Here is a 15,026-nt window from a genome sequence, read left to right on the forward strand (position 1 = left end):
AATAAGCCCCCCGGATTCCACGCCGGTCCACGTGACATACAAGCTTCCAATTCTCCGGTCCCTTCATGCGACAACAAGGCTTCACGGCACACAGTGTTCATGCGTTGAAGGAATCTCCGCTCTTCACTCCTATTTGTCTGTGTCTTCTTTCTAGACAATTAACACAATGGCCGATCAAGCTTCCCCTGCACAGACCTTCACTTCTGTGGACCGCATCCAGCAATTAAACGACATTGACCAGGTATGGCATGTCCACATTCTCTGAAGGATGAAGAGCTTTGGATTGTTGACACTAAGTTCAATTTTCTCGTGTTCAGGATGTTGCAAAATTGATACACTCGGCTGGTCTCGCCATTCAAGCCCTCACAAACACCAACCCCGACCCCTCCAGCGAGAAGGCTTCCCTGGAATCCCATAAGACCCAGTTCAAAGAAGCAACCAAGCAATACTTTGCACTCCTATCCTCCATTGATGTACGGCTACGACGCCAGGTCTATGCTATAGATGAGGTGGGCCTTGGTCCAGAAGCTGCTGCACATATGAGTGATACTCCCGGCGCAGGTCCTACATCAGGTGCTTCAAATCCCCTGGACGTCAGCTGGCTCAACAGTCGGAAAGATATAGTTGGCAAAGACAAAGAGGCAGAATTATGGGCAGAAACTAAAGTGTTCTTGGAACGACTGGAGCAGGCACCTTCTAGGCAAAGCAGCTCAGTCAGCCCAGATTACAACCCAGAGAACATGCAGGTTGATTGACGAGGTGAACTGTGCAAGTGTTGTTGTTGGAGGAATCTCCTGGCTTATTTCATGGAGACCAGGTAGAGATGAAAGGGATTGGATTTTTTTTTTTTAGCAAAATGATACCCTGGCTAGCAATTGGCTGGCAAAGAGATTACCAGCATGCCATGTCAAATAATAGGATTTGATTGACATGCTTGAAGTTTCCAAATCCCGGAACGTCTTGAAACTTGAAAATTGAAAATTGACTAATATGTATACGGACTGAGTGTCCGTGCATGTGCACAAAACTAAAGAAAGCTATGCAAAAAAAGAAATAACCAGAACGACAGACTGTCTAGCAGGGGCTCCAGAGCCTTTCTTTTAATCTGTCCCACTGATCCAATCAGACGAATTAGATCACTTCTGCATCGACTTGATCATCTCCAGCTGCGCCGCCCGGTCCCGGTTTGTCTCTGAGAGCGGAGCCAGACTGCGAAGCTCGCCAACAACGTCCTTAGCCTTGCCAAAGTAGACCTCTTGTAACAGATTACGCATCTTCAATTCCATATCTTCAACCAGTCGGCCCACATTAGCAATATGGCTTGCGTCGGACTCGACGGGCAAATCGGCCTCCACTTGGCGAGTCATGTTACCGCTCAGGTCCATCTCACCTAGCGCATCGCTCTCGTTGGCAAGGTGGAGAATTACCGTGCTGGTGAGTTTGTAGTGGGACATGCGTGCCCGGTCGGTGGCCTCGAAAACGTGGATGCTGTCCCATTCACCGGAGCTCTGGGAGCCGGGGGTCACACCTAGAAAAGGCAATCGACAGTCAGCATGGCAATTGGAGACAAATTTCTGCAGAGTTTCACAAAAGAAAATGTACCCTTTTTTAGCAGAATTACTCCAGCGAATCCATCGTCCAAGTCCCAGAAGTACACGCTTCCGACACCCCCCTCGTAGTAGAGCTCACGGTAAACATCGAAGGCCTCATTGGCCGCAACCTCGAGCTTGCGCACCCGCTCACTGGGAATTGTGCCATCCTCAAGCGGGGGGTCGAATTCATTGCTCCATGGTGATCTATAGCTGTCGCCGTCGCGGTTGTAGTCACAGAGCAGGTAGTCGCGACTGGTCTGCGGGCAGCGGCGAACCTCCAGGGGCTGGTCAACGGAGGAGAGGAGGTCTTCGGTCAGGTCGGGGACAATTGAGGTGATGGCCTGCAGGTTAGACTTGGTGTCTCGCGGGTTCAAACGACGAAGAAGGTCGCTAGAAACGATGTGGTCAGCTCAGCGGGTTCTCCATGCACAGGGAAGAGGCGGGGTTGCGGAAGGGGTTTGCATTGACGCCCTCGCCGGTATGGTCGAGAGTGAGGCCCAGTCTTGAACCGTCTGTAAAGAGAGAGTCTGGTTACATACAGTGCGCTATCGAATTGTGCGTCAGCCATGGTGGAAAAGAGGGATGACTTTGTGTATACTGGGTTGCGGTCTCCGGGCGGAGGAGTACCTGTGTTGATGGGTGGAGAGGTGCGTGTATCCTTACGGGAAGCGCGTGGCAGGAACGTCACACCATCTATACCGGCATGCATGGGCACCGACGATAGCCTCCCATGACACGAAAATCACAGAGGACTTCTTTTGCATAGATTATACTCATATGTACATCTTAAAGGGTCACAAACAAGAACAGAATACCAAAAATTAATTCTAGCCAGGGTATTTCCAACAAGAGTTGATCGTATGTTCGTCGTTCGTCGTCACTCGTCACTGTCCAAGATAATCCGACCTTGTTTGCGGGACTTGGCCTTTGGTTCAAACAGAAAGCTAGCATCAGGAAATTCGAAGTCGGAGTCATTATCATCAAGGTCACGCTCAAGAGATGACGGCGGTTGTTGCTTTGGCTGCGGTTCAGGCTCGGAAGGGTAGGGGGACAGGAATGCCATGTCATCGTGTCCGAGGTCCACCTGCGATTTTTCAGATAGACGGTGGGGGGTTTTGATGCCCCTCCGTGAATTGACACCCGTATGATTACGTGGTCGGTCTACTGCGAGGTCATCTTCAGACGGTCGACGGTTTGATTTTGCAAGTTTCGCGGCCTCACAAGCAAGGATCTCCTTGAAACGATCCTCACAGTCAGGGCCAGCCTGACTCATCTTCTGCAAGGCCGCAATCATTCGACGTGTGAGGGACCCATGCTTGACAAGTTTAGTAGGTCGTTCCACAAGTTGTAATTCAGGAAAGGCATCGTTGCGCGGGTAACGAATGAACTGTGGCGAGGTATCCCCAATATTTTGATAGTGATGTTCCAGATGTCGTTGCTCTTTTTCAGTCAGGAAAACGTCCTTCAGTAGAGGCACATCCACGGGTTCAGGTGTAGGCGTTCGGGGTCGCTTTATCGGAGTGGCCTTCTTCTTGGCCTTCCCAAAACTTTCCTCGAGGGTCGACGCTCGGGTGAAGCCTGTCTCAACGTCATCCGGCATGTGAAATTTCTTCGGGGGTCGTTTTGGTGCTCGACCTCTGCGTTTTGGCTCCGGTAACTCTTGTTGAGAATTTTCCGGAGGGATGTCGATTTGTCGTTTGTCCGGCGTTGGGCGTATGCCTGCTGGGAGAATGCGAGCGGATCGATCTTCATGGAACGTAAATCGAGAACCACTCGCAATCATCTGCTGCATCTTCTCATAATTGTCCTTAGCCTTGACATAGGAATCTTCCTCTTTGCCCTTCATCAGCAACAAGGTGATGTTTCCTGCCCTCTTACGGCCTGTTCGACCCATTCGCTGGAGCATTCGGATTGGCGATGCGGAGGAATCATAACAGACAATGAGATCGACCTCGCCAATATCCAAACCTTCCTCGCCAATTGACGTTGCAACAATGGTGTTGTATGTCCCGCCCTTAAACTTTTCAATGATTTGAAGTTGGGTCTTCTGGTCCATCCCCTCCGATCCTTTAGCACTGCTCTGGCCCACAAACACATGCGGTCGAATCATGGGTGCATATCGCTGTAAGACTCTTACGACCTCTTCGGCACTGTCACGGAAATGAACGAAAATCATGACACGTGTCGCTGGTTGGCTAATCCCATTAAGATTTTCCTTTCCTTCGCCAGCATCCATGAAGTGATTCAAAATGACCGATTTGAGGTACTCCAGTTTGGGGTGCCCGATAAACTCCGGGTTCTTGGTCCATGGCTCCAAATGACTGACAAGTTTCTTGAAACTTTCATCTTGCACGACCTGTTTCTGCCATTTCCCTCCTTTTTGCCCGTCAGTATTCGACTTGAAATGCAGTATGTGTCGATAAAATGGTACGATGCCATGGTATTTGAGTAGGTCGATGGCATGGGCCAAACTAGCAAGGACGGTGAAGATAGCATTCACCTTGCCCTTAAGTCCGAAATTGGCATTTCGACCGGCATCAGACCCCATCCACTGCTGCCGGGCTTTAGTGAGGCCAAACGCTGTGAGACCCATAGGATCTCTTCCCCAGTACGCATTCATAGTCCGAAGTTGGTCAACTAACGGCCGCAAGGTCGTCGACAAGAGCTCCATGCAGAACGTCATCTCGTCGGAGTTTTCAAATGTTTCGATCTCAATGTTGCGAGCATGTACATAGTCTCGAATATCGATGGAGTTCTCGGTTCGAATCTCCACACGTGAAATGTCCAGTCCATCGATGACTGCTTGTACAGATTCCACTGTAGACCCGGGAGTGGCTGTCAGAGCCAGTACACGGAAACTCTTGTTGTAACGACGCAAAAATTTGACCACTTCCACATAGGCGTAGCCCCCAGTCGCACGGTGAGCCTCATCCACAACCAAAAGGACAATTCGTTTAGGGTCTGCGATGCCAGTCTTCAGGTCATTGATTAACGTCTGTGGTGTCATGAAAAACACCCGTTTCGCCTGCCACTCCTCCGCCCGGATTCCTGGTGCTGCGCCTCCCGTGAGCATCGTCGTCTGGGAGCGCGGGATTCCGGCAATATCCAGACAGGCCGACACTTGTTGAGAAACCAAAGGCTTGGTCGGGGCTACAAAAATTATCTGTGCATCTTTCGTCCACCGAAACCAATTCAACATGATCGTTGCTGCGATAAATGTCTTTCCCAAGCCGGTGGGTAAGGCGACGAGAAGGTTGTGGAAAAGACCTTTCTGGGCAATATTGAACTGGTAATCTCGGATGGTGCCCAGGTTTGTCGGGTACCACCACGTATGGAGCGTATCCTGATTCAATTTGTGCTGGGTTGGAGGTTCGGTTCTCTCCGATGGTGCCCAATCTTGTTCTCGTGTCGGAGTCGCTTCCTGATTCTGCGCAATCAGACCGTAAAGGGTAGTTTGGCGAGTGTTTTGAGGCCTTTGCTGAGGACGGCTGAAGCTTGATTTGATATGCACGGTGTTTACTGGCCGGGACACCGGCGACAAGCACGGCGAGGATACAAAAGCATCGTCCGGGATATTATCCAACTCAAATGAAGCATCCTGTGGAGCCGCGTTTTGGTTCCGCTGTACAGGCAAAAGATTAGACGTAGAATTTGTCGGAATTGTTGGATCCATGATTCGTCGCATCGTTTTCTCTTCCTCGAATGCATCCAATGACGCCTCCAATGCGGCCCTCAATTCCTCTTCATCGTCGTCATAATAGTTATCTTCCACCTGCCGGTCTGGTCGATTCAGTGGAGGTGTAGAAATCATATCTGGGGACAGTCGTACTGGAGTGGGATCGGGTTTCTTCCATCGGGGCCCGCGTATTCGCTCGGGACTAGAGTCGGGTTGGGTGAGTTGCGTGACAAACATATTCTCTTGAAAATTGCTGTGTTTGGGAACAAAGCTCCGTGACTTTGAACGCGCTTGGCGTTCATACTCTGCAGATGAGTCGCGGTGATCTCTCACTTCCTCGTCCCAGTCCGAGAACGAGTCAGCCAGAGATGCGGAGTCATGATCGCCAGCGCGATCTTCCCCGCGCGTCGGAGGTTCCAGGCGCTGTCGCTTAGTGGGACGGGATGAAGACTCCTGGGGCTCCGGGGTGTCAGGAACGACGAAGCCATCATCGGAGTAGTCTGATGGGGAGTCTATGACAGACATGACGCCAATTGCGGGAAGCGGCGCACTGCTCGGCCTGCTCATCTGATGTCCGACGCGCGTCGCGAGTGTCGCGTAGTCATGTGATCTAGAAGGCCTCACCGCCTCGGGCTGACCAAGTTGGGGTGGACACGGATCATCGTGGACGTCTCGGTCTTCATTATTTTTCAGCAAATATTCATGAAATGCCGTTCTATCGCAAGACAAGATACCGGGCTGTAGGTTCTTCGGCATGAGAGAAGAATATCATTTCTAACATGGACTACCATGGGTCTATGTACAGTACACGGGACCATCATGATCTGTGGCAGGGTCGACACAGGCCTCGATCCAGGACTGAGGACTATATACTAGATCATGACTTCTACTCGCCGTTCAACTCTTCATCCCATCTTTCTAGAGCCCCCAATAGATCTGGGTTTGAGTCTGAAGAGTCATGCGCTGTGTGCTATCATCCAAGAATAGCACTGGGCTCCTGGGTATCGTCCTCTCTGTCCCTCTTAGCTACTGGTCTCGCCAACAATACGGGTCCACCCACGCTCCTCAATTGATCAGGGCCCCTCCCTTGCACAAAAAGGACACTAGTGTTCGGGAGATAACCCCATGCTTCGGTGCTTAGGATTCATTGTGACGGGGGAGAAAGGAGGAAAGTGGTGCTTTCCCAGTCCTTAAGGAGTATAATCCATCTATATTGCTATTGTAGGGAACACATCATCACCCGAGTAGCCTCGCCTCACGGAAGAGATGATTCACCAGAGGTCGGGCTCCTGGCCGAGGGGGGCCCCCGGATTTGACAGATCCACTGGGGGGCGTCCAGGGTCCTGTGGCCCCTGCTTAGTGCCGGCACTAGCGCCAATCCCCCTCTCGTCAAGTGTTGCAGGGGAAGACTGCAATCCTGTCAAGGACGCAAGGTCCCGAAAATTGAAAGGCTGCAGCTTCTTGTGTTATTTTTGTTGGGATGGAGTCGCCTGATAGGGATATACTTTGACCTCTGGATCAGGGGAGGGGGCAACCTATGGACGAGTGGCACCTAAAAACGGAGAGAAAACCCCCGATGGTCTGTCGCGGATACAATCTGAGACCCAGCGAATGAGTGGAGGGCCCCGTTTGGGTCCGACATCTCTCTGCTAATTTCCCTCTTTTTTTATTCTTTTTTCTTTTTTTTTCCAAAATTTCAGGGTCTTCAAGAGCTTGTGATTAGTGGACGAGACCGGGATTGACTTCCAAGGGGACAATCGGGGAGAGGTACCTCCGGGTACTTGGTGCCCAGAGCCGGCCGTGTGCACAGCATGTCTACTGCATGTACCTAGAAAGCCCCAAACATGCCAGGGCGACGTCGGGGGACTTCACGGTCTTGCAACTATTTAACTCCTCTCTTCCTCCCCACTTCTACATTCCGGTCCGTGTCATTCGTTCGCTACAGTCACTACCTGCTCTTTCATCTTCCCTCTCTGCTCTTTCCTCATTCCACACACGACTCGACCTCCATTCACCATTCACCATACCGCTTCCCTCTCTTTCAAAATGAAGTTCAACCTGCTTGCTCTCTCAGCCCTGCTGGCACTGGCTGCTGCGGCCGATACCACCACCAACAGCGCAGCCTCCACCGCGACTGCCAGTGCTGAGGTCCAATGTGCAAATAAGTGTATGTGCTTGATCCCCTGACCTCGACAATCTGCCCATCATTCCCCATTCGGAGGATGAAGGGCCATGACACGACAAGGACTGACTGTGTGGCTTTCCACAGGTGGAGTCAATGACCTCTGCTGTGTGGCGGCTTGCTACAAGGTTCCCTGCCCCAGTGACAACCAGGCCATCGATACCAACAAGTGTGTCGCGGCCTGCCCTCAGGGTACCGGCTCCCCCGCCGACACCAAGAAGTATGCCGACTGTGAGCAGAGCTGCTTCAGCTCGCACTTCTTCCCCGCGACGGGAGCGGCCGCGGCCACAGGCTCCTCTGGCTCCTCGGCCTCCACAGCGTCTGGCAGCGAGGCTACCGAGACTGGCTCCAATTGTAAGTTTCTATCTTTCCATCCCCCCATCCTCTGGTCTTACGACAAACCACGCGCCAATAACTCCCCACTAATCCCCTCGTCAGCCTCGAACAAAGGCGCCACCGCGACCTCTGGTTCATCCACCGGCACTTCCACCTTTACCAGCCAGACCTCCAATGCCGCTGGCAACCTAGCTGCCTCTGGTGCTGGCCTGTTTGGCTTGGTCCTCGCGGCCTTTGCTTTGTAAGATTGTGGAGTGTCTCTCCATCGGAAGGATACAGGATTTGCGATCCCAATCGGAGTCTCGGGGTCTATTCCAACGATGAGCCCTGTATTTTCTATTTCTTTTCCACTTGTGTGATAGTATCTATGATACCTGGTTCTTCCGGCCTACTGTGAATGACAAATGATAATATTCTTCTCTATGGGAATCTCGATTCTGGTGTTTCCTGTTTCGTTTGCAATCACCTCCCCCCTTGTTTCCTCTCCCTTCTAAGCCTGCCATCTCGTTAATTGCGTTTTGTGACTACCCTTTCTTTCGGGCAGTTTGTAGATAGGAAACATTGCGGGGACGCGTCGATCAAGCTGTCGCATTCCGCTGATTCTGCCCCACACTAGCTCCAACTGTTTCCCCGCATAGATGGAACGGAAAGTCCCTGTCTTGCGTGCTGTAGTCCATCCTCGAATTTGAATATGCACCAAGTCGGCGGGCGAACAAAGACGGGTGTTGATGCAGGGGAGGTCGGATGTACGGGTACCGGGGCCACACAGTTCACCGCCAATACAGCTTGTTTACTGCGGGGACCAAAGTTTCTACATCGCCGAAATATATTTCCCCCGCGGCGGAGAGTCACACACTCCTCTCTCACACCCTCCCTAGACACCGACCAAACCCTGCAATTAAAAGCAGAAGGATAAGGACAAGCAACTCACGCCGTTACCATGACCCAATTTCAAGACCTCTACGCCGCGATGGTCGCTTTCGTCGACACCTGCATGTCGGGTCATGATCCGTCCCACAACCCTGCGCACGTCCACCGCGTCGCCCAGCTCGCCAACACCATACTTGCTGGTGAGCAAGCGATGCTCCCGACCGGCGCGCCCCTTGACGCGGAAGTTGTCCAGCTGGCTGCGCTGCTCCACGACATCGGTGACCGGAAGTACCTGCCGACGCTCGAGTCCGCGACGGGGGCGGCGCGCGTGGACCCGACGACGATGGTGCAAGTAGCGTTGGAGCAGCACGGGGCGCCGACTGCGCTCGCAGCTAAAGTACAGATGGTGGTGTCGCACGTGTCGTACACGACGGAGTGCAAGGACCCCGAAGCGGTGCGGCGCGTGCTGGAGGCAGCTCCGGAGCTTGGGGTGGTGCAGGATGCAGATCGACTGGATGCGATTGGGGCGATTGGGATTGGACGGACGTTTACGTTTCTGGGGGCGCAGGGGAAGAAGTTTGTTGGGGAGGCAGGGGAGTGGGAGATGGGGAATTCGATCGAGCATTTCGTCGACAAATTAGAGCGGTTGGAGGGGATGATGAAGACAGAGACGGGGCGCAGGATGGCGAGAGTGCGGACGGAACGGTTGAAGGTCTTTCGCGGTTGGTGGGAGGAGGAGATGGGGGATGCATTGGGGGAGAAGGTAGAGTGAAGGCATTGAAGATAAACAAAGCTTATAGAAGGTTCCCAAGGTGTCGGACTGGTTTAATAGCCTATGAGATAACAGAAGAGGACTTGTAGTCTATGTTGAATATTAGGGGGGAAGGAGGTTCGTTTAAAGGCTTCCCCCCGGCTTTCTTGATTGATTGATGTGCATAGTTCACGATTCCTTAGTTCCATAGTTCATAGCAGGGCCAGAGAAGGCCACGAACGATTGAGTGGAGTGGACGAGTTCAACGCAACTGCAAAGCATTGAAGCATAAAAAAGACCATCCGAGATGATAAAAGGAAAGAAAGGCAGAACTTGCCCCTCGCTGAAGTAACGGTAGAGACAGGGTGCCAGGCAAGCAAAGCAGCCACATCAAAAATCCTCCTCGGTCTATCAAAAATGCAAGAAACAATTCAAATGAAGCATGGGGTATTTGGGTATTTGAATATTGGGGTTTCTGTGGAAGACGCAAGAGGAGATAAGGAGTAAAAAATCAAAAAGAGCCAGCAGAATAAATCCAGGTGACTGGAAGGATCTGATGCAATTTCATAGGCAATTGGGAGCCACGTCAAGGAAGTCCAAGTCGAATAAGTCGAAAACGCCGTAAAGTCTCCAACGCCGCGCGAGCACAACGGTTCTAAAGCACTAATGGTTAAAAACATAAATTTCAAAAATCATAAAAGAGAAAGATAAAAAAAAAGGCACCGGAGCATCAGACTCGGTCGCGCGCAAAGTCCAGAACCTCACAATCGTCCTCGAAGAAGCCGTCCTCAGCCTTCAGCGGCGTCGCAGAGTGCTTCTTCTTCCGCCGGGTTGTTATGACGACTTCTTCAACGTTGCCAGTGCTGTTTCCCAGAGTAATGAGATTTTCCATGTCCCCACCAGCTCCGAACGAGTGGGCATGAATGGCAGCATCTTCGTCCTCGTCACCCTCCCGGTCGTCGCCACTGTTGTTGTACGATCTCACATGCACCTTGGTCGTCGGGATATCCTCCCCAAAGAGCCACTGGCCACTCGGAATATCCCCGGCGGTGTTATCAGCTGGGTAAACATGCAGACCGACTCTCTGGTCCGTGTGAAAGGGCTGATAGGGCGTGTTGGTCTCGATTTCGGCCTGAGAGAGTGGCTGGTGGAAGAACTTGTTCGGATACGATGGTTGCGAACTCGTAGAAGGCAAGACAAGAGAAGCCTGGACAACCTTTTCTGGGTCATACGCCAGGAGAGGGGCCGGTCCACAGGTGTTTTGCATATTGGAAGGCAGCTTGAACTGGATCTCTTTGGCGCCGATCACCGAATGAGATTGGCGGCTTTTATGAGTGGAGGTGCTGCGCTTCAGGCGGTACAGCTTGAACTGTCCCTCGTCGACTATGCCAAGAAAGATATGGCCTTTATTGTGAATCCATACCACATGATTGGGTGCTGGATCCCGAGCCAGGCCTGGCAGATGCAGTCGATTCTCTCCAACATGTCGAAGGCTTTCGACCGTCCCCGATGCGGCCGCTCCCATCGATTTGCTTAGCCCGGCAGCAACAACCTTGCTACCTTTGATACCGGCTGCAGTCGAAATCCCGAACCCACTCATATTTGGGAACGCAGCCCCAGACGAAGGAACGCGACCTCGGACAGCAGAGATAAACGGTTGAGTCTTTCCCCCGACAAAGTTCATCGCTGCTGATAGCGGATTTCCCTGGGTAGCCTGTCTAGACAACTCGTCGCTCGCCAGATCAACAGCAGACGATCGTTTTGGAGCCGGACGGGCTCGGCGGAACGGAGGCCATTGGAAAGCACTCCGAGGTAAGTCAAAAGCATGAATAGTTCCCTTTCGGGTAATCACTGCCAATCGATCCCCAACGAGTGCTGTCCAGATTACATCAATAATGCTAGAGGTGGTCAACCGCGTATATCGTGCTACTTGCCGGACATTGGGGGTTTGGCCGCCATAATCATCAGAGATGAAAGCCATCGCACGACAATGCCTCAATTGCATGAGGTCCCAGACATATTGAACATCGCCTTTCTTGCTGGCAGTGAAAAGCATTAAGCCGTTCGGAGAAAGAGAGAGGAAGCTACAGCCGTTGGGGACTTGAAAAGTGGCCACTGGATTGAGAGATGCTGCTCTCGAATCCATTCCATCTTCGAACCGCTTCAGGTCGATGATTGAAATCGCATCTGGCTCAGGAGCCGAGGTCTGGGTTTCTTGAGCGTGAGTCGGGGGAAAGACCGTCGCATATCCCTGTGTTGGAGAGTCCGGACCCCGAATGGGCCTTGGATGTGTGCCAGGAGATGGGGGTTGGTTGTTCCAGTAATTGTTCCATGCCTGGAGTCCCTGATCGCCCAAAAACCGCGCACCTTTAACTAGCTCTTGAGTGACACCTCGGGCGAACTTGTTGAAAAAGCTCTCTCCCTCACCCACATCGGTGGCACAATTCACCGACGGGACCGTCGAAGGACTGCGAGTTTCCATTCCGTGGGCCCTGCTATGAACCAACCCCACCGGGACAGCGCCATGAATTGACCCGTGGACCGAGGAGGAGGGCGGCATGATCGCCAACCACCGACCCTGCACAGACAAAATCGGGCGTTCCGAGAGCGTAACTCGGGGAGATTCATGACGAGAACCATCTGGATCGGTGGAACTTGACGACGTGGAGTACCGCCGGACTTCACCGGGTTGCACGTTGGTCCAGGTCTTGCCCAGGCATTGGTATGCACCTGACACAATCTGTCTGAATACATAAACCTCCCCACTGATGCCCGAGGCGACAATTACGTGAATCCCTGTGTTGTAAAGCTTGAGGCTGCCAACGGGTGCAGGGGCCAAAGACGGGAGGCCTGGAATGTTCTCCAACGCAGGGACCGGTTTGCTGGCAAACAAGGTTGCAATCAGGTCACCACTCCGAAGCGCGTACACCTCCACTCTGGTTTGATAGAATGACATTTCATCTTTCCCTGAGCGTCGATCACCTGAATGACCCCGCACCATCGAGGGGGAACCTCGTTGGCTTCCGACGCCGTCGCAGAGACCTGACCTTCATCGTCATTGGGTGGCTGAGGTCCATGGAGAATGACGGCAATGTGAGGCTGGGAAGACGCCAGCGGATCATTCGATGAAGGACCAGGCAGGATTTTTGCCTCCAACACACGACCGTTGAGACCAGTGACCTGGCCCACCAAGCGAGTGCGGCGGTCTTCCAGCGCCAGAATATCCACGGCACCATCAGAGCCTACCACCACCACATTCATGCCCGCCCGAGGAGTCTTGGTGGACAAGCCAGGCAGAGTATCAAAGCCACAGAAGGAGGATGCCCCTTGTGTCGCCGAACGGCTCTGGCCGGGCAGATCGATATCTGGCGCGCCATAGAAGTGTGCCTGGGGGAGATGCGGGGGAGGGGCCAAATTGCTCATCGGGCTTCCATACGAATGACTCTTCCGAGGATCGACGGACTGCTGCCGCGACTGCATGCTGCTCCGATACCCGCTGCCGTAACTGAATGGCCGAATGCGAGTCGGCGGCGAGGCCGATGATGGCTGACTGAAGCCACCACGTTCCGGAATAGCTGGGAAGTTGAGGGGAGACTCGCTGGGAAGATCATCGATCAAATCCGTGGGCGGGCTCTTGCCATATGGCACATTCTGGGCCCAGGTGTCGGTACGCGCCGTGAGATCGTGGTCGGCCGAGCCGCCGATGGACTGCAGCGCATCGAGGACGGGCGAAGTCACGGTGGGCTGGACATGATGGTCCAGGGGGGATCTGGACAGGAGGAGGGCTCCGCTGAAATGATTGCCGCTGGTTGGATCCTAGACACGAGTCAGTACGTGGGATGCGCATGCCACTGTTCGTTGAGGTCATACAGGTCCTCCGGAGTTTCGGTCGTTGCCTTGGCCCCCTTGGCCTTTTTACCACTCTTCTTCTTTTTGCTCTTCCCCCCACTGGATTCATGCTCTGGAATGATGGGGGTTTGCCCGGAACCTAACGAAGGCGGATTCTCTTCCAAGGGCCGACTGTGCTGACGGATGAGGTCGTCTGGTGCCGCCGGGGGCATTCAACTAGAGGGGCCTCTCGCAGAAGAGGCAACGGAATTCACGAGGCAGAGACAGCCGCTCTCAAGACCTGTGGGGAGGTCTGAGAACGGGGATGGGCTGAACCTGTCTTATGCCGGATCGTGTGGAGGGCTGACGATGATATACTAAGAGAGGGGGCGTTCAGGTCTGTTGCCGCGTTTTGCTTACTACATCAGTCACGCTTGTATTTCAGGGAGGAAGAGTTCCAGGGAGTGGAGGAGCGGCAGGGTCAAGAAGAGAGGTCTATGTTCCATTTGAGATCCAAGCAGCACATACCTCTATAGAGGAAGGAATTCACCAGCTTCGGTGAATCGGGGGGGGGGGTGGTAGGGCTGGGTTGGAGGGGGGAGGGGTTGCGGATGGCGGATCTCGAGCGGAGGCGCTCGACGATACGCGGGGAAGCTTTGATAAGGCCGATAGGCGTCACAGATCACACACTGGAAGAGAAATCCAGTGAATGCACAGGGAAATGGGGTTGGAAACCAGTCGAGATCAGTTTTGTTAACGGGGCAAGAAGCGAGGAAGAGAAGAGAAGAGGAAAGGAGCGGAGCGGAGGCCCGATAAGAGGGGGGGGGGGGACAGCCGGGAACGCGGTACCTGAGTCAGAGGATCGGCTTCCACGGGGGGCATTTGGAGGGGCTGCATTGGGCCCGCCCGGGGGACGCGCTGCCGCAAGTTGGTCATTACCGTTGGGGGCTGACCCCGTCATCCCTCTGCTTCTGGCATGTTCTGCTGGTTCGGACTTGACGCTCAGCTGGCCCACTCGAGATCTCGATATACTTCTCTGATGGAATGCGCAGTGACGTGTGCGATACTCTTGTGATGAGCTATACAAAATGCTATATGATATACTATATTATACCCTATACTATGCGCTATTCGAAGCCCTGCACTATGCTCGATGCTATGCTCGATGCTATGCTCGATGCTATGCTCGCTGTTATGCCTAATACAGCTCCTCGTGTCCTGCCTCCTGGTCAGCCTGGCGATTGCGATCATGATGATGCTGGTCCCCGCAAGGCGCGCGCCACCGTTTGGGTCGTGACAGGTCCGGGACAAAGGGATTATTAGCTAAGCGAGATGGCCACTGGCCGTGGCCCATGGATTCCTTGGCTAAACAAAGACACCCCGACCATAGCCGCGTGGGGCCCTCAATGATGGGACGCTGGAATGAGGGCCTGGAGACCCTGTTGGCAAAACGAAAGACTACTCAAGAAGCCCGGTCACGGTTCGCAGGCCCCGTGACCGGCCGCGACCAGTTCGGTGACTGGCTCCTGCCAACTCTTGGGTCACTCGGATCCAAGTCATCAACTAAGACAGCGAATTAACCAACCCCTATGACGATCGATCTGCGATGCGCCAGGTCCCCCTGCGCCTCCAGGGGAAGACTGCATTCCATATCCTGGCGTCTCTGGTCGTGGTGCATTACCCCCTCCCCTGCACTATAGGTTGCTCGTATGGGGACCTCGGCAGCATAGAAGATCCTCGACTCTCGATCCTCCCAACCCCGAATCTCTGGATCCAGACAAATCAGAAAAA

The 15,026-nt window shown here is 53.4% G+C and overlaps 7 protein-coding genes across 7 annotated transcripts; 4 read left to right on the top strand and 3 right to left on the bottom strand.

Annotated features, from left to right (window-relative positions):
* Positions 1 to 166: 166 nt before the first annotated feature.
* Positions 167 to 755, top strand: N7462_002956 (mediator of RNA polymerase II transcription subunit 11; the record flags this gene model as incomplete). The annotated part of the gene is made up of 2 exons (XM_057074682.1): positions 167 to 241; positions 318 to 755. 2 exons carry the CDS (start codon positions 167 to 169, stop codon positions 753 to 755), a joined length of 513 nt encoding a protein of 170 aa, XP_056934187.1.
* A 381-nt stretch (positions 756 to 1,136) lies between these two features.
* cap2 (F-actin-capping protein subunit beta) lies at positions 1,137 to 2,160 on the bottom strand (the record flags this gene model as incomplete). The annotated part of the gene is made up of 3 exons (XM_057074683.1): positions 1,137 to 1,528; positions 1,603 to 1,982; positions 2,132 to 2,160. The coding sequence occupies 3 exons, from the start codon at positions 2,158 to 2,160 to the stop codon at positions 1,137 to 1,139; spliced, it is 801 nt and encodes a 266-aa protein (XP_056934188.1).
* A 309-nt stretch (positions 2,161 to 2,469) lies between these two features.
* Positions 2,470 to 5,793, bottom strand: mph1 (3'-5' DNA helicase; the record flags this gene model as incomplete). The annotated part of the gene is made up of 1 exon (XM_057074684.1): positions 2,470 to 5,793. The coding sequence occupies one exon, from the start codon at positions 5,791 to 5,793 to the stop codon at positions 2,470 to 2,472; it is 3,324 nt and encodes a 1,107-aa protein (XP_056934189.1).
* Positions 5,794 to 7,314: 1,521 nt separating this feature from the next.
* Positions 7,315 to 8,031, top strand: N7462_002959 (uncharacterized protein; the record flags this gene model as incomplete). The annotated part of the gene is made up of 3 exons (XM_057074685.1): positions 7,315 to 7,435; positions 7,538 to 7,804; positions 7,889 to 8,031. The coding sequence occupies 3 exons, from the start codon at positions 7,315 to 7,317 to the stop codon at positions 8,029 to 8,031; spliced, it is 531 nt and encodes a 176-aa protein (XP_056934190.1).
* Positions 8,032 to 8,726: 695 nt separating this feature from the next.
* On the top strand, positions 8,727 to 9,428 carry N7462_002960 (HD domain-containing protein; the record flags this gene model as incomplete). The annotated part of the gene is made up of 1 exon (XM_057074686.1): positions 8,727 to 9,428. The coding sequence occupies one exon, from the start codon at positions 8,727 to 8,729 to the stop codon at positions 9,426 to 9,428; it is 702 nt and encodes a 233-aa protein (XP_056934191.1).
* A 709-nt stretch (positions 9,429 to 10,137) lies between these two features.
* Positions 10,138 to 13,468, bottom strand: N7462_002961 (uncharacterized protein; the record flags this gene model as incomplete). Its single annotated transcript, XM_057074687.1, has 3 exons — positions 10,138 to 12,336; positions 12,390 to 13,212; positions 13,242 to 13,468. The coding sequence occupies 3 exons, from the start codon at positions 13,466 to 13,468 to the stop codon at positions 10,138 to 10,140; spliced, it is 3,249 nt and encodes a 1,082-aa protein (XP_056934192.1).
* An 889-nt stretch (positions 13,469 to 14,357) lies between these two features.
* Positions 14,358 to 14,558, top strand: N7462_002962 (uncharacterized protein; the record flags this gene model as incomplete). The annotated part of the gene is made up of 1 exon (XM_057074688.1): positions 14,358 to 14,558. The coding sequence occupies one exon, from the start codon at positions 14,358 to 14,360 to the stop codon at positions 14,556 to 14,558; it is 201 nt and encodes a 66-aa protein (XP_056934193.1).
* Positions 14,559 to 15,026: the final 468 nt, after the last annotated feature.

Source organism: Penicillium macrosclerotiorum (genome assembly GCF_028827735.1).
Source record: "Penicillium macrosclerotiorum strain IBT 26536 chromosome Unknown utg000003l_segment0_segment0, whole genome shotgun sequence".
NCBI lineage: Eukaryota > Fungi > Ascomycota > Eurotiomycetes > Eurotiales > Aspergillaceae > Penicillium > Penicillium macrosclerotiorum.